This window comes from Trachypithecus francoisi, unplaced genomic scaffold, assembly GCF_009764315.1.
Source record: "Trachypithecus francoisi isolate TF-2019V2 unplaced genomic scaffold, Tfra_2.0 Lachesis_group8, whole genome shotgun sequence".
NCBI classification, from domain to species: domain Eukaryota; kingdom Metazoa; phylum Chordata; class Mammalia; order Primates; family Cercopithecidae; genus Trachypithecus; species Trachypithecus francoisi.
The window spans coordinates 524,050-546,763 of NW_022681473.1; the positions used below are offsets into that span (position 1 = coordinate 524,050).

The following is a 22,714-nucleotide window of genomic DNA, read 5'->3' on the forward strand; positions in this document are numbered from 1 at the left end:
AAGGAGAGGCATCCTGAGAGGGCCTCAGGTGTCCCCACCACCCCCGACACCCCATCTCTCAGTGTCCAGGCAGGACAGAAAAGGGGCCTTGGAGGAGCCCCTGCACTGTGAAGAAGGGAGGCCCCGTCCCACTCCGGGAGCTCAGGGCCCCAAGCCTGGGTCTATGGCATGGTTGGGTCCTGCCTGACACCCACCCACTCACAAGCCTCTACCCAGCTTCCCCAGACCTGGGGCAGGCCCGCTAAGGGAAGCGACTCTGCTCCACGCCTGGGGCACCTGGCTCGGCCGAGGCTCTGACCTCCCCAGGGCTGGAGCCCTTCCAGCATCACGCCAGCGCTGCCCCCGAAGTCCCATTGGCAGCATCCCCCCGTACCCCCGGCCTGCTGGGGCGCAGCTAGGCCCTGTCCAAGGAAGAGCTCGAGGCCTCGCCCTGCTCATCCCGCGGAGGCGGCCCTGCGCCCCGCCTGTCCCCAGCGCCGCAGCGCCAGGGGCGAGGCCCGCAGAGGGCCCCCCAGGTGGGTGTTGGGGAGGGCGGAGAGGGCTGGGGCTGGAGCCCAGGCGGGGGCGGCGGCGGGGCGGAGCTGGGTCCGAGACCGGCGGGGGCGCCTCCATCCCACGCCCTCCTCCCCCGCGCGCCCGCCCGCTCGTTCTCTGGTGACTCCGCAACCTGTCGCTCAGGTTTCTCCTCTCCCAGCCCCGCCCCGGCCCGGCCCCGCCGAGTGTCCCAGCCGCCCGCGGGAGACCGGGCGCCGCGGCCGAGGCGCGAACAGACGGACGCACGGGCGAGCGCCGAGGGGACAGGCCGAGCGCGGGGCGCCGGGAGCAGGTGAGCGCTGCGGACCCGGAGAGAGCGCGCCCACCCGGGCCTCAGTTTCCCCGGTGGCGATGGGACGCGGGGCTTCTGGTTCCGGACACCGGGCCGGGCGCGGCGTCGCAGGGCGCGGAACACTTGGAGGGCGGCTGGGCCGGGGGCGCGGGGCAGAGGGCTGGCGTCCTGGCCGGGCCCCCGCCTCTCCTGGACGGGTCCTGCTGCAGCTCGGCCTGCCCACGTCGGTCCTGGGCGGCGGCTGGCGAGCAAGGATATTTTTAAGCCAGCGATGGGTGACTCACCCGCCCCGTCCTGCCCCTTCCCAGCTCTGGGGCTTGGTGGGGGCAATCCCTGCCTGCGGAGAGCGCAGGTGGTACGCAGGCTTCTCCCGCTTCTGTGGGCCGCAGGACCTTCCCGAGGTGAGCACCGCACGCCCACTCCCTGTGGGCCGGAGCCAAGAGGTACTTCCTGGGTGTCGGAGCCCAGAACGAAGCCAGTGGCCCGGGAAGCACCAGCTGGGTCAGTCTCCAGGTCAGGGTCGGGGGTGGGAGTTTCAGGGGGGAGGAGAGGCTGGGAGGGGGGCTGCAGAGGCCCTGCCAGGTGAGGCAGGAGGGTGGGCTGGCAGGAGCCTGTGGGCAGGCGAACTTCGGCCATCCTAGATTCCTGGTCCCTGGGTCCAGCTGCCTGGCGTTGCCCCTTGCTGTGGGTGTCCCTGGTGGCAGGGGAGGGGGAGGCAGGGCCGGGCATGCCTGGACCTCTGTCCCCACCCACCCTGTGCCCAATCCCGGGGAGGCAGGCCCAGCTGGCGACGGCCCCTCCCCTCACGGTCCCTCCTCCCCTTGCTGGCCCTCCTTGGTCCCAGCCTCTCCTGGGCCTGCTTAGCACCCAGGCCTTGTTGGCACAGCGCTCCCACGGGGCCTTCTCTGCCTGCTTGGGTCTCCTTCCCTACCCTCAGCTTCCCCAGCTTATCCCTTTCTCCTTCAAGACATAGTTTCCAAACCAGGACACAGCCAGGGCCTGAGGGGCACCCCCATTCCAGGGCCCCACCTGGCTCCCATGAGGGCAGCCTGGAGCCCCCATGACTCAGCTGACCCCTACCCAAGGTCACTCAGCATGTGGAGCTGGAATTTGAACTTGGAGCCTGTCTCTCTACCCTCTTGCCCTGCTGGGACCGCCTCCCCTCCACAGCCCGACTGACAAGGCACCCCGCTCTGCCTCACTTCACACCGGGAAAATGACCACAGTACAAAGTGCAGCCTGGGCCTCCAGGGCTTGGACCCCACCCCCAGTGGGCCAAAGAAGCCTCCCCAGGGGGCGGGGCTCCCACGGGTCAGGAGGCAGCCCCATACCCAGGTGCTTCAGACCCAGACACCACACCTGTACCCACCCCACTGCAGCCTGGCCCTGCCTGGGCCTGAGGTCCCCCGTACCCTGCAGGCAACTGAAGGACGGGAACCTGGCCTTCCCCGGGGGGGGGGGTCGTGTGTCACAACCCTCCATGTTTGCGTGCCTGCAGGCCTGGGTGCGAGGGTGCGTTGGTGTCTTGCCCAGGTGTGTGCCTGGACACACGTGCCTGGCGCCCTTGGTGAACCCCGCCAGGAATCCCATTAAGCAAACACTCAGGCTTGCCACTGAGCCCGTGAACATTCCAGACATTCTCCACGGAGAGAGAGACAGAGGAAGTGGCCACGCCCCCTTGGTGCACCCAGTCCCTCATGGCAGAGGCAGTGCCCCTGGGCCCCCCAGACCCTCCCTCTAGGCCAGACCTGGTCAAACCAGAAAGTCCTGGGTGCTGCGGGCCACTCCCTTGGCCCTCCATACCAGCAACGCTGGCCGGTGACCCCCACCCTGGCAGACCCAAACTCAGAAGCCACAGGGGACGGCCCTGTGGCCCTGGCAGGAGGCGGATGGTGTGGACCTGTGGGGAGCTGGTCACAGAGCCACAGAACAGCCAGGTTCCCACAGGGCATAGTCCCCTTGGGGCAAGTCAGCCTGGTTCAAGGCCATCAGGCTCTGCCCATCCCCCTGGGAAGGCCCCAGGGTCCAGCCCAAATCAGACCCACCTGCCTGCCCTGGCAGCTGGGCCTTAGTTTCCCCAAAATGCAAAAGGGAAGAGGGCGGCGCTGGGAGCCCAGAGACAGGCTCTGGGGATTCTACCCCTGGGGAGGCCAGAGGCGCCAGCTGCCTACCCCACAGCCACCCTACCTCGTTGCAGGGGCAGTGATACTGTGTGTTGGGGCCACTGGACTGGCTCCCAGTCTCAGCCCCCACCACACCCGCCCTCCAGTCCCTCCCCTGGGCTCGGCTGCCAAGGGTCCTGTGCTGGCCGCCTGGACACATCCCTGCCCTCGGGGTGAGGACACACCACACCCCGCGACCCCAGGGTTTCCTGCCCGCACGGACTGTTCCCAGCCAGGCCTCCCAGGCCCAGGAAAGAACCAAGAGCTGGCCTCTTTGCTGGGGCCTGGACAGAGGTGGCATGCGTGGGTGGCAAGTCCACATGCATGTGCAGGAGCCCCTTGGGGTGCAGGCCTGGGGTGGGGCAGGAGTGGCAGCTCCAGCCAGGCTCCCTCTGGACGGCAGGATCCACCCCCACCCCCAGCTCCAGCCTCACCTCTTCTGCCATCCTGCAGCTCCCACCCACCCTCCCCCAACCCCCACCACACCCCCTCCCCACCCCCATCACACACTCCTGCCCCCTCCACACCTCCCACCACACTCCCGCCCCATCTTCCCACCCCCTCCCCCAAACCCCCAGCATGTCCCCCTCCCCCTACCCACCCCATCCCTTCTCCCCCCAGCACCAGGGCCTTGAACTCAACGCTGCCCAGCTTGGAAAGTGCCTTCTACCCCCAGGACCCTCATCAGAGCCTCCCAGGCAGCCTCTGGGGGTCCCTGTGGAGCACCTAGGGTCTGGGGCATGATGAGGCTGAACGACTGCCAACTGGGACATGGGGCCAACTGGGATGTGGGGCAGGGGTTCTGCCCCCCAAGAGACCCCTGCCCAGGCCAGGCCAGTCAGGGCTCTGGCCTAGGGAAGGAGGGGAGACGCCAGCCAGGCCGGGAGGAACTGTCAGCACAGCCCCTCTGTCCACCCAGGTTTGAGACAGGCACTGGCCTCAGACCCGGGCCACACTGAGGTCTGCCCTTCTCCTGCTGGCCGCTGCCCGGGACACCATGAGCCAGTCCGGGGCTGTGAGCTGCTGCCCGGGTGCCACCAAGTGAGCCCCCCTGCCCATCCCGAATACCCCATCCTCACCCTCCGAGCAGTCCCCGGGGAGGGGTGCAGTTCGGCCCTGCCCTCACAGCCCCTCCCCTGCAGCGGCAGCCTGGGCCGGTCCGACAGTGTGGCCAGGATGAGCCCCAAGGACCTGTTTGGTGAGTGAGTTTTGAGAACGTGCTGGACGTCACGGGAGAAATGGGTGCTGCGTCCAGGCTGGGGACAGCCGTCCCTGCCCCACAGCTGTGCCTGGCCTGGCCCAGGGGATCCCTGGGTGCCCAGGGAGGCCTCTGGACCCTAATCAACCTTCTGAAAGCTCCTGGCCGCTGGCTCCCCTCCCCCACAGCTGTAAGGGGAGAGGCCTTTACTAATAATTCAGGGAGCATCAATATTGATTCCGCTGCACTCCTTGCTGCAACCTGATCACCGGGGGGTTCAGGCAGGATGAGCCGCCAGCTGTCTGCTCCAGGAGGGGGGCCTGGCCAGCCCCCACTTTCCCGCACTCTGCCCTTCCCCAGACACGATCCCACCCTCTCCCTAGCCAGATGCATCCTTCCCTTGTGACTTTGGACAAGGTGCCTAGTCTGGAAAGCGAGAAGCCCTGGGAGGGCAGGGATGGTGAAGCTGGCAGCTCTCAGAGTGGGAAGCATGGCTGCGACCCCCTCCTGTCCCCTCACCCTCTGGGACAGGAAGCCCCCCGGCACAGGCTCCCCAGTCCCCACTCTGAGCGAGCCCGTCGCCTTCTTGGAGCTGCGTCCTTCTCCAAGGGGGCTTCCTGCAGGTCCTGATTTCACACCCACATCCTTCCTGGTGGCCAAGAGGTCCACGGAGCAGCCCCTCCTCCGCTTGACTCCACCTTCCCTTGTGGGTCCAGTCCCCACTGGATGGAGGGCTGTGGGTCCCGCCTGTGGGGGTGAGTGACTGGTGTCTCCCGGTTCAGAGCAGAGGAAGAAGTATTCCAACTCCAACGTCATCATGCACGAGACCTCGCAGTACCATGTCCAGGTAAGGCCCTGCCACCAGGTAAGGCCCCGCCCCCAGGGAGCAACCCCAGGACATGGCTGTTCTCATGCTCCCGTCTCCACAAAAAATAAAATAATTAGATGGGCATGGTTGTGCCTGCCTGTAGGCCCAGCTACTGGGGAGGCTGAGGCAAGGGGGTCACGAACCTGGGAGGCAGAGGCTGTAGTGAGCCAAGAATCACGTCACTGCACTCCAGCCTGGGCACCTGGGTGACAGAGCTAGACCCTGTCTCAAAACAAACGAAAGAAAGAGAGAGAGCTCCAGGGAGAGTGGTCAGCCCAGGTTCCGACACCCGCAGGGGCCGGGGGAGGCCAGAGCCAGAACTGCCCACACTGTGCCGGGCTCAGCCATGGGATGGGGGAAAGCGCCTCTCTGCTTCCAGTCCCGGGAACTCGCGGTCTGAGGGGTGAGGCAGCCCAGGGTGTGCTGGGAAAACACTGTGGCTGCTGCACAGCCGTGGATGGGAAGAGCCGGTGGAGGAAACGATCATCCTGGCCCCAAAACAAGGAACTGGGTCGGGAGGGAGCAGGCAGAACAAAGACGCCCTTGATGGAGGCTGCAGGGAGACCCAGGCTGCTTCTCAGGGCCCAGACTGGGCTGCCTGCGCCCGCAGGACCAGCAGCCAGCCCCGAGGGCTTTTCTGTTTTCCTAGGTCAGTTTCACTGACACAGAGAACTCAGGAAACATGTTTTTTTTTGGTGTGTGTGTGTGTGTGTGTCTTCCTCTCTCTCTCTCTCATTTGTTTTGAGACAGAGTCTAGCTCTGTCACCCAGGTGCCCAGGCTGGAGTGCAGTGGCGCGATCTTGGCTCTCTACAGCCTCCGCCTCCCAGGCCGTGACCCCCTTGCCTCAGCCTCCCCAGTAGCTGGGCCTACGGGCGAGCACCACCATGTCTGTCTAGTTATTTTATTTTTTGTGGAGACAGGATCCCTATGTTGCCCAGGCTGGTCTCAAACTCTTGGGCTCAAGCAATCCTCCCACCTCCCAGCCAGGCCTGGTAGCGTGAGCTTGTAGTCCAGCTGCTTGGGAAGCTGAGGCAGGAGGATCACTTGAGCCCAGGAGTTCAAGCTAGGATCCCACCGCAGCCCTCCAGCAGCCTGGGCAACAAAGTCTTAGGCCAGGCGCGGTGGCTCACGCCTGTAATCCCAGCACTTTGGGAGGCTGGATCACCTGAGGTTAGGAGTTCGAGACCAGCCTGGCCAACACGGCAAAACCCCATCTCTACTGAAAATACAAAATTAGCCAGGCATCACGGTGCACACCTGTAATCCCAGCTACTCGGGAGGCTGATGCGGGAGAATCGCTTGAACCTGGGAGGTGGAGGTTGCAGCGAGCGGAGATCATGCCACTGCACTCCAGCATGGGTGACACAGCGAGACTCCGTCTCAAAAAAGAAAAAAATAAAGAAGGAAGGAAGGAAGGAAGGAAGGAAGGGAGGAAGGGAGGGGGGCTGGGCACGGTGGCTCATACCTGTAATCCCAGCACTTTGGGAGGCCGAGGCGGGTGGATCACCTGATGTCAGGAGTTCGAGACCAGCCTGACCAACATGGTGAAACCCCATCTCTACTAAAAACACAAAAATTAGCCAGACATGGTGGCGGGAGCCTGTAGTCCCAGCTACTTGGAAGGCTGCTGAGCCAGGAGAATCACTGGAACTAGAACCCGGGAGGTGGAGGTTGCAGTGAGCCGAGATCATGCCACCGCACTCCAGCCTGGGGCACAGGGCAAGCCTCGGTCTCAAAAAAAAAAACCAGAAAAAGAAAAGGCCCCTGTGCCTGGGTACAAGCTGGGCTCCTGGTTGTGGTCCAAGCCTGGGTGCGAGCTGGGCTCCTGGTTGTGCTCTAAGCCTACAGGACTCTGCCCTCTTGAGGAGGATCCTGGAGCCTCCCAGCCTGGCTCCTGGACTTTGGTCCCAGCTGGCCTGGCCCGGCCCCCAGCCAGCAGGAACCTTTCCCATCTGCCCAGAGGCCAACAGAGTGAGGAGTGAGTGGTGGGTGGGGTTTTCCTGCCCCTCCCTGATGAGGACACTGGGGCCCAGAGAGAGGGTGAGAGTCTGGTGGGAAATCTCTCCAGCCAGGTGGGAGCCACCTGAGCCTGGGTCCGTGGTTTGCTTTTTTCTAAATTATCCCACAGTAAAAGCCATGTGTATGTAGGGGTGTGGTTCTGTTAACACCGCAGTCAGACCCATCAGCCCTGTCACTGCAAACCTGTGAATCCCCAACATTGGTGGCCACCCCCAACCTCTGGCAACACTGCCTGCCCTTCATCACCACAGTTTTTGTTTGTTTGTGTGTTTGTTTGAGACAGAGTCTCGCTCTTTCACCCAGGCTGGAGGGCAGCGGTGTGATCTCGGCTCACCGAAACCTCCGAATTGTTCAAGCAATTCTCCTGCTTCACCCTCCTGAGTAGCTGGGATGACAGGCACGAGCCACTGTGCCTGGTTAATTCTCGTATTTTAGTGGAGACGGGGTTTCACCATGTTGGTCAGGCTGGTCTTGAACTCCTGACCTTGTGATCCACCCGCCTCCACCTCCCAAAGTGCTGGGATTACAGACGTGAGCACAGCACCCAGCCGCATCACCACAGTTTTGTCTTTTTGAGAATATCCTATAAATGAAGTCATATAATTTATAGCCATCTGTGTTCTGGTTCCTAAACTTACTTTAAGAAAACCCTGGGGCCAGGCACACCAGCTTCTGCCTGTAATCTCAGCACTTTGGGAGGCAGAGGCAAAGCAATCACTTGAGGTTTGGAATTCAAGACCATCCTGGGCAGTGAGACCCAGTCTCTACAACAAAAAATTAAACATTAGCCTGGTGGGCACATGTCTGTCATCCCAACTCCTCAGGAGGCTGAGGCAGGAGGATTGGTTAAGCCTGGGAGGTCGAGGCTGCAGTGAGCTGTGATCATACCACTACACTCCAGCCTGGGCAACAGAGCAAGACCCTGTCTCAAATAAATAAAAAGAAAAGGAAAACAGTGTAGAGGAAGGCTCCAACTGGGCTATGCGGGATCTTCCCCAGGGCCCCAGTGGCCATTTCTTCCCTAGTGGCCATTTCTTCCCAGGGCCCCTAGTGGACAGGACATGTCCTTATGGGTGGCTGGGGGTTCTCTATAGAGAGATTTGGGTGTGTGGACTGGCCAGCTCTTCTCCCAGTCTGTGGCTTGGCAATGCATATGCATCAGTGTCTTTTTTTTTTGAAGATGGAGTCTCTGTCCCCCAGGCTGGAGTGCAATGGCACGATCTGGGCTCACTGCACCTCTGCCTACGGGGTTCAAACCATTCTACTGCCTCAGCTTCCCGAGTAGCTGAGACTACAGGCACGCATCACCACGCCTGGCTAAATTTTTTTTTTTTTTTTTTTTTGAGGTGGAGCCTCGCCCTGTTGCCTAGGCCGGAGTGCAGTGGCGCAATCTCGATTCACTGCAACCTCCGCCTCAAGGATTCAAGTGATTCTCCTGCCTCAGCCTCCCCAGTACCTGGGATTACAGGCGCGTGCCACCACGCCCAGCTAATTTTTTGTATCTTTAGTAGAGACGAGATTTCACCATGTTGGCCAGGCTGGTCTCAAACTCCTGACCTCAAGTGATCCACCCGCCTCAGCCTCCCAAAGGGCTGGGATTACAGGTGTGAGCCACCGTGCCCGGCCTAAGTTTTGTATTTTTGGTAGAGATGGGGTTTCACCATGTTGGCCATGCTGGTTCCAACACCTGACCTCAGGAGATCCACCTGCCTCCCAAAGTGCTGGGATGATGGACTGAGTCACTGCGTCCTGAGTCACTGCATCCGGCCTCCATCACTGTGGTTTGATAAGTGGAAATCAATTTTGATGATGTCCGTTTGTATGTTTTTCTTTTATGGTTTAGGGTTTTTGGTATCCTATGACTAGAAGAAGTCATCCCTTGACCAAATTTCTGCAGATTTCTTCCGTGTTTTCTTTTATTTTTTGTAAATTAGGAATTAATTGTGGAAGTTCCTGTGTTTTCTTTTTCTTTTTTTTTTTTTGAGATAGAGTTTTGCTGTGTCGCCCAGGCTGGACAGGCTGGAGTGCAGTGGTGCAATCTCGGTTCACTGCAACCTCCAACTTCTGGGTTCAAGCAATTCTCCTGCCTCAGCCTCCTGAGTATCTGGGATTACAGGCACCCACCACCACGCCCGGCTCATTTTTTGTATTTTTAGTAGAGACGGGGTTTCACCATGTTAGCCAGGTTGTTCTGGATCTCCTGATCTCAGGTGATCCACCCGCTTCGGCCTCCCTGTAATCCTCTGGGATTACAGGCATGAGCCGCCCCGCCCGGCCAGTTCCTGTGTTTTCTTTTCGATGCTTCACAGCGTAGGCTTTTGCGTTTAGGGCCAGGATCCATTTTATCTTATTATTTTTCTTTGCGACGGAGTCTCAATGTACTGGACCATACTGGTTGTTTTGAATGTTGAACCAGCCTAGTTGTCATTTATTCCAAGTGTGTGATCTTTTTCCTGTGTTGAGGCACTGGATGTGGTAATAGTGTGGTTAGGAACGTTTTGTGCTGATGTCCGTTAGAGGACTGGTCTGTAATTTTCTTACAATGTCGATGGCAGGCTGTGTGGTAGGGTTATGTTGGTTTTATAAAATGGGCAGGTAAGTATTCCCTCTTCTGTTTTCAGAGTTTGTGGGCCGGGCACGGTGGCTCACGCCTGTCATCCCAGCACTTTTGGAGGCTGAGGCGGGCAGATCACAAGGTCAGGAGATCGAGACCATCCTGGCCAACACGGTGAAACCCCGTCTCTACTAAAAATACAAAAAATTAGCCGGGCGTGGTGGCGGCCGCCTGTAGTCCCAGTTACTGAGGAGGCTAAGGCAGGAGAATGGCGTGAACCCGGGAGGTGGAGCTTGTAGAGAGCCGAGATCGCGCCACTGCACTCCTGCCTGGGCGACAGAGCGAGACTCCGTCTCAAAAAAAAAAAAAAAAAAAAAGAGTTTGTGAAAGCTTGTTATTGTTTCTTTTTTTTTTTTTTTTTTTTGAGACGGAGTCTCACTCTGTCGCCCAGGCTGGAGTGCAGTGGCCGGATCTCGGCTCACTGCAAGCTCCACCTCCCGGTTCACGCCATTCTCCTGTCTCAGCCTCCCGAGTAGCTGGGACTACAGGCGCCCGCCTCGTCACCCGGCTAGTTTTTTGTATTTTTTTTAGTAGAGACGGGGTTTCACCGTACTAGCCAGGATGGTCTCGATCTCCTGACCTCGTGATCCGCCCGTCTCGGCCTCCCAAAGTGCTGGGATTACAGGCTTGAGCCACCGCGCCCGGCCTATTGTTTCTTCCTTAGATATTTGTTAGGATTTGCCAGTGCCGCCCTCAGAGTGCAGGATTTTCCTTGTGGGAAGATTTTGGTTATTAATTCCTTCTCCTGCCTGAAACATCTGTAGTGATGCCCTGTCTTTCATTCTGGTTTTTGAGAATTTGTGTTATCTCTAGTATTTTTCTTGATCAGGCTTGCTAGGGATTTACCAATTTTATTAACCTTCTCGTAACTAAGTTTGGGCTCTGTTGATTTGTCTCTATTGATGTTGATGTCTGTATACAAGTGCGCTGACCTCCTCTTAATTTTCTACCATCCACTTACTGTGGGTTTTATTTCATTCACTTTTTCTTTTTTTTTTTTTTTGAGATGGAGTCTCGCTTTGTCGCCCAGGCTGGAGTGCAGTGGCACCATCTCGGCTCACTGCAAGCTCTGCCTCCTGGGTTTACGCCATTCTCCTGCCTCAGCCTCCGAGTAGCTGGGACTACAGGCACGCACCACCACGCCCGGCTAATTTTTTGTATTTTTAGTAGAGATGGAGTTTCACCGTGTTAGCCAGGATGGTCTCGATCTTTTTTTTTTTTTTTTTTTTTTGAGACAGAGTCTTGCTCTGTCACCCAGGTTGGAGTGCAGTGGTGCGATCTCGGCTCAGTGCAAGCTCTGCCTTCTGGGTTCACGCCATTTCCTGCCTCAGCCTCCCGAGTAGCTGGGACTTAAGGCACCCATCACCACACCCAGCTAATTTTTTTTTTTAATTTATTTTTAGTAGAGACACGGTTTCACCGTGGTAGTCAGGATGGTCTCGATCTCCTGACCTCGTGATCCGCCCCCTTCGGCCCCCCAAAGAGCTGGGATTCCAGGCGTGAGCCACCACGCCCGGCATTGATTCACTTTTTCTTTTCTTTTTTATTTTTTTTGAGACGGAGTCTCGCTCTGTCGCCCAGGCTGGAGTGCAGTGGCCGGATCTCAGCTCACTGCAAGCTCCGCCTCCTGGGTTTACGCCATTCTCCTGCCTCAGCCTCCCGAGTAGCTGGGACTACAGGCGCCCGCCACCTCGCCTGGCTAGTTTTCTGTATTTTTTAGTAGAGACGGGGTTTCACCGTGTTAGCCAGGATGGTCTGGATCTCCTGACCTCATGATCCGCCCGTCTCGGCCTCCCAAAGTGCTGGGATTACAGGCTTGAGCCACCGCGCCCGGCCTGATTCACTTTTTCTACTTGCTTAAGGTGAAACCTTAGATTATTTATCTTTGGCCGGGCGCGGTGGCTCAAGCCTGTAATCCCAGCACTTTGGGAGGCCGAGACGGGCGGATCACGAGGTCAGGAGATCGAGACCATCCTGGCTAACACGGTGAAACCCCGTCTCTACTAAAAAAAATACAAAAAATTAGCCGGGCGAGATGGCGGGCGCCTGTAGTCCCAGCTACTTGGGAGGCTGAGGCGAGAGAATGGCGTAAACCCGGGAGGCGGAGCTTGCAGTGAGCTGAGATCCGGCCACTGCACTCCAGCCTGGGTGACAGAGCGAGACTCCGTCTCAACAAAAAAAAAAAAAAAAAAAAAAAAAAGATTATTTATCTTTTTTTTTTGTATTTTTTCTGAGATGGAGTCTCGCTCTGTCACCCAGGCTGAAGTGCACTGGCGCAATCTCAGCTCACTGCAACATCTGCCTCCTGGGTTCAAGCGATTCTCCTGCCTCAGCCTCCCAAGTAGCTGAGGTTGCAGGCGTGCACCACACCTGGCTAATTTTTGTATTTTCAGTACAGACAGAGTTTTGCCATGTTGGCCAGGCTGGTCTCAAACTCCTGAACTCAAGTGATCTGCCCTCCTTGGCTTCCCAAAGTGCTGGGATTACAGGCATGAGCCACCATGCCCGGCCAGATTATCGATCTTAAGTCATTTTTCTTTTCTAATATATTCATGGAAAGCTCCACATTTCCCTCGCAGCCCTGGTTTAGTTGTATTCCACAAATTGTGATATGCATGTTCAGTTCGGAATGTATCGGGGGAAACCTCAGGATCCCTGACTTCCTGCAACAAGAATGCCTTCTAGTTTTCTTGTGACTTCATCTTTGATGCATGGGTTATTTAGAAATATGTTGGTTTATTTCTTTCTTTTTTTTTTTTTTTTTTGAGATGGAGTCTCGCTCTGTCGCCCGGGCTGGAGTGCAGTGGCCGGATCTCAGCTCACTGCAAGCTCCACCTCCCAGGTTTACACCATTCTCCTGCCTCAGCCTCCCGAGTCGCTGGGACTACAGGCGCCGCCACCTCGCCCGGCTAGTTTTTTGTACTTTTTTTAGTAGAGACAGGGTTTCACCGTGTTAGCCAGGATGGTCTCGATCTCCTGACCTCGTGATCTGCCCGTCTCGGCCTCCCAAAGTGCTGGGATTACAGGCTTGAGCCACCGCGCCCAGCCATGTTGCTTCATTTCTAAACATTTAAGGATTTTCTGTTTTATTATTACGGGTTTCTACCTTAATTCTGTTATGGTCAGAACACATATTCTGTACTGTTGCAGTCACGTGAGCTTTGCTGAGACTTGCTCTGTGGCCCAGCAGCTGGTTCTGCTTGTTTGGTTATACTGTGTGTATAACTGAAACATTCAGGTTTTACTCTGCCTCTCACAGAGACATAGCGGCCTCATAGTCCCTTGCATTTTCTGCTCACTTATTCTTTTTTTTTTTTTTTGAGACAGAGTCTCGCTTTGTCACCCAGGCTGGAATGCAATGGCATGATCTCGGCTCACTGCAACCTCTACCTCCCAGGTTCAAGCGATTCTCTTACCTCAGACTCCTGAGTAGCTGGGGTTACAGGTGCCCACCACCGTGCTGGGCTAATTTTTGTATTTTTAGTAGAGATGGGGTTTCACCATGTTGGTCAGGCTGGTCTCGAACTCCTGACCTTGTGATCCACCCACTTCGGCATCCCAAAGTGCTGGGATTACAGGTGTGAGCCACCGTGCCCGAGCTTTTTTTTTTTTTTTGAGACAGAGTCTTGCTCTGTTGCCCAGCCTGGAGTGTGGTGGTGGGATCTTGGCTCACTGTAACCTCTGCCTCCCAGGTTCAAGTGATTCCCCTGCCTCAGCCTCCCGAGTAGCTGGGATTACAGGCGCCCACCACAATGCCCGGCTAATTTTTGTATTTTTACTAGAGACAGGGTTTCACCATGTTAGCTAGGCTGATCTCGAACTCTTGACCTCAGGTGATCCACCCGCCTCAGCCTCCCACAGTGCTGGGATGACAGACGTGAACCACCGCACCCAGCCACACAAACTTTTACATTTTGCGTTTTATGGTTGTCTTTGACTGTCCTATAGTTCACGTCAGTGTTTATCCAGCTGTGCCAGCATTGTGCACCGAATGGCCGACCTTTCATAGGAGGGTTTTACTCAGCGGACAGGGCAGCTTGGCTGGAGGAGGGGGCCTGAGCCAGGCCTGGAAAGAGGAGAGATGGAGGGCACAGGGCAAGGGCCAGGCTGGCCGCAGATCCTCAGGGATGGGTGCATCCCATACGCACTTGTTGAGGGTCCGCTGTGCACCAGGCTCTGCCCTGGACCTGGGAACACAGCTTAGCAAGTGGCAACTGGAACCCTACCTGGGAGTAGCGAGCACGCCAGACACATAGCACGCCACGTGCAGCGCGACGTTGGGTCTGATTCAGGGAAACGGCAGGTCGGGGATGGGGTGATGGCTGGCATTGTAGCCAGGTGGCCACAGAGGGGACGTCTGAGAAGGAAGAGAGCTGGGGAGGCTGGCGCAGCCAGTGCAGTGGGCGGGTGCTGAGCCTGTGCCAGGAGGTGGGCAGGTGAGGATGGTGGCGCAGGGCCAGGCAGCAGTTGGAATTCTTTTGAGGGTATTGTCAGGACACAAGCATGGTGCCCACAGATGCCTGCCAAGGCAGAATAGAGATTTCTCCCACCAAAGGCGGGGCCGGGCCCCCGTCCTACCGCCCTACCCAGGGTTGGCTGTGGTCCCTCAGCTCCCCAGGTTGTGGCCCCTGGGGGCTGGGCTTTCAGCACAAGGAAGGCTCTGCCTAACAGTGACCGCCCGCCCACCCCCAGCACCTGGCCACATTCATCATGGACAAGAGCGAAGCCATCACGTCTGTGGAGGACGCCATCCGGAAGCTAGTGCAGCTGAGCTCCAAGGAGAAGATCTGGACCCAGGAGATGCTCCTGCAGGTGAACGACCAGTCACTGCGGCTGCTGGACATCGAGTCTCAGGTGGGGCCCAGCGCCGGGGGGGACAGGTAGCACGGTGGGTAGAGGCGGCAGCAGCCACTGGCTGCAGCCCACATGTGCGGCCAGGCCTCTCTGCAGGGCCGGCCATGCCCCATCATTCTGCTCCCTGGAAGAGGATGGGACGAGGGTGGGCAGAGAGGGCCGCATGGAACCGAGTCCAGGGAAGTTTGGAGGCCTGGGTCAGCCTTGCTGCACAGCTGCGGGGCGTGTTGGGGCCTCATTCTCATCTTTGGGAGCCCATTTCCCAGCAGCGCCAGAGGGGCTTGTGCTCCAGGCGTGTCCAGAGTTCCGGCCACTCCCTGCCGGTGTCTCGCGGGTGCTCACAGCTCCGGTCACTCCCTGCCGGTGTGAGTCGTGTCGGCGCAACGTGTTCCTGCAGGAGGAGCTGGAAAACTTCCCACTGCCCACCGTGCAGCGCAGCCAGACGGTGCTGAACCAGCTGCGCTACCCGTCCGTGCTGCTGCTTGTGTGCCAGGACTCGGAGCAGAGCAAGCCCGACATCCACTTCTTCCACTGCGACGAGGTGGAGGTGAGGCGGCACCGGGCAGGGCAGGGCGGGGCTCCGCAGTGTTGTGCCCCGCCCTCCCGGCCGCCTGATGCCCGCTTTCCCAGGCAGAGCTGGTGCACGAGGACATCGAGAGCGCGTTGGCCGACTGCCGGCTGGGCAAGAAGATGCGGCCGCAGACCCTGAAGTAGGGCAAAGGGAGAGCAGGGTCGCAGGGGGCAGAGAGAGGAGGAGCTGGGCAGGGAGGGAGGGTCAGGTGTGTTCCCGTCGGGGCTGAGCAGGACCCCCTCGCCCTCCAGGGGACACCAGGAGAAGATTCGGCAGCGGCAGTCCATCCTGCCCCCTCCCCAGGGCCCAGCGCCCATCCCCTTCCAGCACGGCAGCAGAGACTCCCCGCAGGCCAAGAATCGCGTGGGCCCGCAGGTGCCACTCAGCGAGCCAGGTAGGCTGAGGGGCTGGCGGGGGCTCCACAGGGCTTGTTGTGAGGGGCTCGGTGAGCAGCCGCCATGTCCCCCATCAGGTTTCCGCCGTCGGGAGTCACAGGAGGAGGAGCCGCGGGCTGTGCTGGCTCAGAAGATAGAGAAGGAGACGGTGGGTGCCTGGGCATGGCAGGTGGCCCCTCCCTTCCAGGCCCCCAGCAGTGGGCACTGGTCCTTGCCACCCCTCCGGCCAGTCCCCAGCCTGTGGCTGCCCCTCCGCAGGTTTGGGACCATCCCTGCAGCAGGGCGGGGCAGTGGGGAGTGTCTGAGCCTGACCCCTGACCCACTCTGACCCCAGCAAATCCTCAACTGTGCCCTGGACGACATTGAGTGGTTTGTGGCTCGGCTACAGAAGGCGGCCGAGGCTTTCAAGCAGCTGAACCAGCGGAAGAAGGGGAAGAAGAAGGGCAAGAAGGGGCCAGCAGGTGCAGGGGACAGGGACGTGGCCAGGGACAGGGCCACTCATGGAGCTGGGGAAGGTCTGGCCCACACAGATGGGCTGCATGGGACACAAGGTGCAGGGGCTGGGGAAACCAGGACCAGCCCAGCTCACATGGTGCCTCCCATGCCAGAGGGCGTCCTCACGCTGCGGGCACGGCCCCCCTCTGAGGGTGAGTTCGTCGACTGCTTCCAGAAAATCAAGCTGGCGATTAACTTGCTGGTGAGTCCTGCGGCCCCAGCCCTGGCCCAGCGTCTGTGCTGAGGGGCGGGTGGAGGCCCTGCCCAGGCCCCTGCTCACTAGTTCCTGCCCCCAGGCAAAGCTGCAGAAGCACATCCAGAACCCCAGCGCCGCCGAGCTCGTGCACTTCCTCTTCGGGCCTCTGGACCTGGTGCCTGGGGCCGGGCGGCAGGGGCGTGCGGGGCGGGAGCCCAGAGGCCTCTGGAGTCTCTCTCTCCCCCGGGTGGGGGTCGGGGCAGCAGGTGCCTGTTTTGGGCAGCCTGGGTCATGCTCTGTGGCCACACTCCCTGGGGTCCAAAGTCCCTTCCCGAGGGCCAGCCTGTGGAGCTGCGGGGGTGCTGGACGGGGTCTGTGGGCCTGTCTGTTCAGTCCCTTGTGAACCTCGCTGTGCTCCAGATCGTCAACACCTGCGGTGGCCCAGACATCGCACGCTCCGTCTCCTGCCCACTGCTCTCCCGAGATGCCGTGGACTTCCTGCGCGGCCACCTGGTCCCTAAGGAGACGTCGCTGTGGGAGTCCCTGGGAGAGAGCTGGATGCGGCCTCGGTATGGCAGGCCAGGGTGGAGCCGGAGCTGCATGGGGCCCGCACTGCACAGGGGCCCGCACTGCACAGGGGCCAGCATGGGGGTCCTGGCTGGGCCAGTTCTGGAGGGGCAAGGCTGACTTCAGGACCTCCCACCCCAGCTCCGAGTGGCCGCGGGAGCCGCAGGTGCCCCTGTACGTGCCCAAGTTCCACAGTGGCTGGGAGCCCCCCGTGGATGTGCTGCAGGAGGCCCCCTGGGAGGTGGAGGGGCTGGCATCTGTCCCCATCGAGGTGAGAGCACCAGCAGCCCCCATCCCCTCCCCGGCCCCAACACCACCCCTCCCCAGAGCTCCCCTCCCCAGCCCCCAACACCACCCCTCCCCAGAGCTCCCCTCCCCGGCCCCAACACCACCCCTCACCAGATCTCCCCTCCCCGGCCCCAACACCACCCCTCCCCGAGCTCCCCTCCCCGGCCCCGACACCCACCCCTCACCAGATCTCCCCTCCCCGGCCCCAACACCCACCCCCCCCAGAGCTCCCCTCCCCAGATCTCCCCTCCCCGCCCCGACACCCACCCCTCACCAGATCTCCCCTCCCCGGCCCCAACACCACCCCTCCCCAGAGCTCCCCTCCCCAGATCTCCCCTCCCCGGCCCCACACCCACCCCTCACCAGATCTCCCCTCCCCGGCCCCAACACCACCCCTCCCCAGAGCTCCCCTCCCCAGATCTCCCCTCCCCGGCCCCGACACCCACCCCTCCCCAGAGCTCCCCTCCTCGGCCCCAACACCCACCCCCCCCAGAGCTCCCCTCCCCGGCCCCACCACACCCTCCCCAGAGCTCCCCTCCCCGGCCCCGACACCCACCCCTCCCCAGAGCTCCCCTCCCCGGCCCCAACACCCACCCCCCCCAGAGCTCCCCTCCCCGGCCCCGACACCCACCCCTCACCAGATCTCCCCTCCCTGGCCCCAACACCACCCCTCACCAGAGCTCCCCTCCCCAGCCCACCTCCACCCACCGCCCCTTCAGCTGCAGCTCAGCTGCCCCCAGCCCCGCCAGGAGAGGCAGCCCGTGCCAGCATCACCAGGCTTCAGGTTCCGTCACCCTCAGTGGTGCGTCAGTCACAACACATTAGCCGAGCCCCTGTCTTACGCCCCCTTGTCCTGGGACCCAGCCTGCCCCTGCCCTCCTTACCCAGCCCTGCCCCATGTCTAGCTCAGGCCGTCCACCTTCACCACAGGTGAGTCCAGTGAGCCGACAGTCCATACGAAACTCCCAGAAGCACAGCCCCGCTTCAGAGCCCACCCCCCCGGGGGATGCCCTACCACCAGTCGGCTCCCCACATACTCACAGGTAAGCCCCCCTCAAAGTGAGGGAGCGTGAAAGTGAAATCCTTCAGAACCTACAGGCTCTAAAAACATATGGGTACGCTGCCACCAGGTGGTAGCAAGTGCATTGGTCAAGTGGTTTAAAATACCACTTTTCCAGATTTGAAGCGGTTTTAACTGTATGATATATAATTAAAGGAAACATTTCAAAAGTCATGCACACATTCTCTACCCTAATATATCAGCTCTGTCTGTGTGTCCACATGTATGTTTTAGAACCAAGGTTAGAAACTTACTAAACCACTGAACTTGAGTGGTTTCACCAAAAACTGTCATCCTGTTTGTGACTGCTTCAGGCCCAACCTCTGGTAGAGCCGCAAGAGGAGACGGGTCCCGGGCTAGTGAAGCCTCTCCCTCCCTCCACCCCCAGCCCCCACCGTTTCCACAGAGGACAAAGAACAAGCCCATGGCACTACGGGGAGTCCTGCCTTTCCTTGCCCCCCCTCTTCCCTTCTGTTCCCATTCCTGGTCCAGGATCTGTATGGGAAGCCCCTGACCCTGCTGCACCTCAGGATTCAATTTTGGGGGGAAGGGGGGGCCAGAAATCCATCTTCTAAGCAAGCATGGCCTCCCCTTGCCCATAATGTCAGCCTGGCTCCCATGGTCCCTGGCCTAGGACCACACTTAGAAACATTTTACCCTTTGACTTCAGTTCCTGGTCTGTCCACCCTGGCTCTGTCCTGACAGCCCATGGCCCCTTCATTTCCCTGAGCGCCTGGACATGGGAGCTGCCCTGATGACCAGGGCCACACTGACCAGGACGGACAGACGGCCTGGCCAGGTGACAGCCACAGGCCTGCTACATGCCAAAGCCAGGACCCCTCAGCCAGAGCCAGCCCCCACACGCGTTTGAGGTGCAGGTCCCACGCCACAGAGAGGAGCTGGAGACCCATCCTCCACTGGACCATTTGGGCTGTGTTCAGTCCTCAGAGGGACTGTGGCTCTGAAGACATGCTGGCCCTCATTGGCCAGCTGGGGGGAGCTGTGACCCCGGCATTTCCCAGGAACGCCCCTGGCTCTGGTTCCCCTGGGGTGCTGGACTAGAGACCCCTGAGGTGGCCTGGGATGGGCCAGCCTTGCTGTGCCACAGGCCCCTGCGCCACTCCCACCTCCTGCCTGCCCCGCCTCCACGCCGGGCCCCAAAGCTCTGGGGCTGTCACAGTTTCCATTCCCGGCTGACGCTGCCTGCAGCCTCTCTCCACGGTGACCTCCAGAGCAGAAAAGAGGCAGCCAGCCGTGCACCTGGGAAGCTGCTGCCCCCCAGCCGCTGCCCAGGTCTCAGAGAAGACCCCAACCAGCCTGGGCCTCAGCCCCTCCTGTTCCTCACAGGGACTACCAGCCAACACCAGCCATGGCCAAGTACGTCAAGATCCTGTACGACTTCACAGCCCGAAACGCCAACGAGCTATCAGTGCTCAAGGATGAGGTCCTAGAGGTGAGGGGGCTGGACGAGGGGGTCCAAGAGGGGGAAACGGGGCAGGTCTTCAAGGGAGGGGCTATCAGGGGAGGCAGGGAGCAGTCTAGGACCAGGCTGGGTGATGCCAGGACGGGGCACAGCTGCCTGCCCCTTTCTCCAGGGTCCCCGCCCCTGGGCTCTGATCAGGATCCGCAGCCTGTTGGAGGGGCCTCCCCATCTTGGGATCTCCAAAGGCATGCAGGGACCCCTGTGCCAGGCTGGGGGGAGCGTCTGCAGCACGTGGACCCAGCAGGGGCCTGTCATTCACACCCACCCAGGAGCCCCCACGTCTGCACTGGCTGCATCTGCCAGCCGGAATCCAGGCCACCCACTGCGGGACAGAAAGTGGAGCAGGCTGGGGGGAGTGGGCCACATCCACAGCCTGGTTAGGTGGTTCATGCCTGTAACTGCAGCACTGGGAGGCCAAGGCGGGAGGATCCCTTTAGCCCACGAATTTGAGACAAGCCTGGGCAATACCTCGAAACCCCATCTCTACAAAAAATATAAAAATTAGCTGGATGCGGTGGTGTGCGCCTGTGGTGCCAGCTACTGAGGAGGCTGAGGTGGGAGGATCGCCTGAACCCAGGAGGTCGAGGCTGCAGTGGGGAGTGATTGCACCACTGCATTCCAGCCTGGGCGGCAGAGTGAGACCCTGTCTCAGAGAAAGAAAAAGGGTCTCCTAGACTCCCTGAGGCAGGGTGGGGGAGGAGTAGCCCAGCGAGGGATGGAGGAGTGGAAACAGGGCTGCGGAGAGGATGGAGTGAAGCGGGGCTCTGGGAGACCCTAGGGCACGCCCCGACCTCTGTAAAGCGGAACCAGCGGGTGGTCCCAGCCCCGCAGAGCCTGGGTGTGGGGCGGGGCTGACGGCGCGCCCCACAGGTGCTGGAGGACGGCCGGCAGTGGTGGAAGCTGCGCAGCCGCAGCGGCCAGGCGGGGTACGTGCCCTGCAACATCCTGGGCGAGGCGCGGCCCGAAGACGCCGGCGCCCCCTTCGAGCAGGTGAGCCCGCGGGGGTCCCTGGGGTCGCAGCCCCCGAGCGCCCTGGAGCAGCCCCGCCTGCGCCCAGCCCCGCCCCAGGGCCAGCCCCGCAGCTGAAGAAGCTGGGGCAGGTGCAGGGCTCCCTGGGCAGAAGGGAAGGGCTGGTCCGCAGGCCAGGGGAGGGGTGGGGTCCCGGGCAGGTGCTGGGAGGCGGGGGCGGGGCGTGGGGAGCCTGATCGCCTCCCGCCCCCGCAGGTCGGTCAGAAGTACTGGGGCCCCGCCAGCCCGACCCACAAGTTGCCCCCAAGCTTCCCGGGGAACAAAGACGGTGAGAGCTGCTGTTTCGAGGCGGAGGTCCCGCGTCCAGGCCACCTGGGGGAGGGAAGGGTGGGCAGGTCCCTGGGCCGGGGGCGGGGGCAGGGGCAAGGCAGCGGTGGGCCTGAGTCGCGCCCCCCCTCAGAGCTCATGCAGCACATGGACGAGGTCAACGACGAGCTCATCCGGAAAATCAGCAACATCAGGGCGCAGCCACAGCGGCACTTCCGCGTGGAGCGCAGCCAGCCCGTGAGCCAGCCGCTCACCTACGAGTCGGGTCCCGACGAGGTCCGCGCCTGGCTGGAAGCCAAAGCCTTCAGCGCGCGGTGAGCGGGGGATGAGCGAGGGATCCGGGTGGGGGTGGGAGGCGCGGCCCAAGGTGCGCAGCGGTCGGGGCGGGGCCCAGGCAGCCTCGCCCACGGTGCGGCCCTGACGCCCACCCGCCCCCCCCAGGATCGTGGAGAACCTGGGAATCCTGACTGGGCCGCAGCTCTTCTCCCTCAACAAGGAGGAGCTGAAGAAGGTGTGCGGGGAGGAGGGCATCCGCGTGTACAGCCAGCTCACCGTGCAGAAGGCCTTCCTGGAGGTGAGCCGCCTGCGCTCCTACGCCCCGCCCCTCCGGGCCCCCCCGCCCCTCCGGCCTCCCCCGCCCCTCCGCCCTCCCCCCGCTCCTCCGCCCCTCGCCCCCCCGCCCCCCGCCCCTCGCCCCCCCGCCCCTCCGGCCTCCCCCGCCCCTCCGGCCTCCCCCGCCCCTCCGGCCTCCCCCGCCCCTCCGGCCCCCCCCGCCCCTCCGGCCCCTGCGCCCTTCCCGCCCCCGCCGGTTCCTGTGGTCGCAGAGCAAGGGGGAGGCCGGCACCCGGACCTGTGGGACCTCCGGCTGAGGCTGCCCCCATTTCTCCCTAGAAGCAGCAAAGTGGGTCGGAGCTGGAAGAACTCATGAACAAGTTTCATTCCATGAATCAGAGAAGGGGGGAGGACAGCTAGGCCCGGCTGCCGCGGGCGGGGGCCTGCGGAGGGGAAGCCCATCCCCAATGCATGGAGTATTATTTTTATATGTGTATGTATTTTGTACCAAGGACGCGGAGGGGGCGCGGTGCTGGCTAGGGGTCCCTGCCTCTGTCTGGAGGCACAAGGCCCATCCTTAGGACCACCAGTACCCAAGGCCCCAGCCCACACCAAGACCAGTCTCAGCCAAACCTGCCCCCTGGTGGTGCCAGCCCCTTGTCCGCCTTCCACTGAGGCCACAGAACTCCCTGGGGCTGGGCCTCTTTCTCGGCCTCCCCTGTGCACGTTGGGGGGTCCTGGCCCCCGTAATGCTCCCCCATCCCCACCCACTTCTACATCCATCCACACCCCAGGGTGGGCTGGAGCTCCAGGCTGGCTGGCCTGAGCCCCGCACACACGCAGGGTTCTGCTCCCTGAGGGGGGCCTGGGAGGGGCTCCAGCAGGAGGCTGTGGCTGCCATTGGGGGGAAGTGGGGGAATGACACACGCTTCACCTGCAAGGGTGAGGATGCAGTGGACACCGCGCAGGCTTCAGACACCCTCAGCGCCCACCCTCACAGGCCCAGGAGTGGAGCTTTCTCTGGCCAAGTTTCAGGCCAATGATCTCCGCATGGTGTTGGGGGTGCTGGTGTGTCTTGGTGCCTGGACTTGAGTCTCACCCAAGAGATAAGAGGTGGCCCAGGCACCAAGGCGAAACAATTAAACCAGTTAAGTCTCCCAGGAGCCGTGTGTCTCAGTTCCCTGGGAGAGAGTGGACCCTGGAGTCCCTGAAAACTGCACCTTTTCTAAGCACTGCTGGGCAGAGGGCGGGCCATCAGCCAGGCTGCTC

The 22,714-nt window shown here is 61.0% G+C and overlaps 1 protein-coding gene across 13 annotated transcripts; it reads left to right on the forward strand.

Moving 5' to 3' along the window:
• Positions 1–666: 666 nt before the first annotated feature.
• Positions 667–22,608, forward strand: EPS8L2 (EPS8 like 2). Of its 13 annotated transcripts, XM_033203986.1 has the most exons (23): positions 667–826; positions 1,216–1,339; positions 3,024–3,161; positions 3,908–4,029; positions 4,131–4,186; positions 4,969–5,033; positions 14,381–14,542; positions 14,940–15,089; positions 15,173–15,252; positions 15,365–15,507; positions 15,586–15,656; positions 15,843–15,969; positions 16,117–16,205; positions 16,300–16,374; positions 16,620–16,768; positions 16,908–17,037; positions 17,985–18,097; positions 19,462–19,567; positions 20,468–20,587; positions 20,822–20,894; positions 21,027–21,207; positions 21,335–21,467; positions 21,785–21,933. In XM_033203986.1, exons 4-23 carry the CDS (start codon positions 3,986–3,988, stop codon positions 21,863–21,865), a joined length of 2,148 nt encoding a protein of 715 aa, XP_033059877.1. In that variant the 5' UTR covers positions 667–826; positions 1,216–1,339; positions 3,024–3,161; positions 3,908–3,985; the 3' UTR covers positions 21,866–21,933. The 13 variants fall into 13 exon arrangements, with proteins under 13 accessions (XP_033059877.1, XP_033059863.1, XP_033059865.1 ...); XM_033203972.1 differs by having other exon boundaries at positions 20,822–21,207; positions 21,785–22,608; XM_033203974.1 differs by having other exon boundaries at positions 1,216–1,327; positions 20,822–21,207; positions 21,785–22,608.
• The last annotated feature ends 106 nt before the right edge of the window (positions 22,609–22,714 follow it).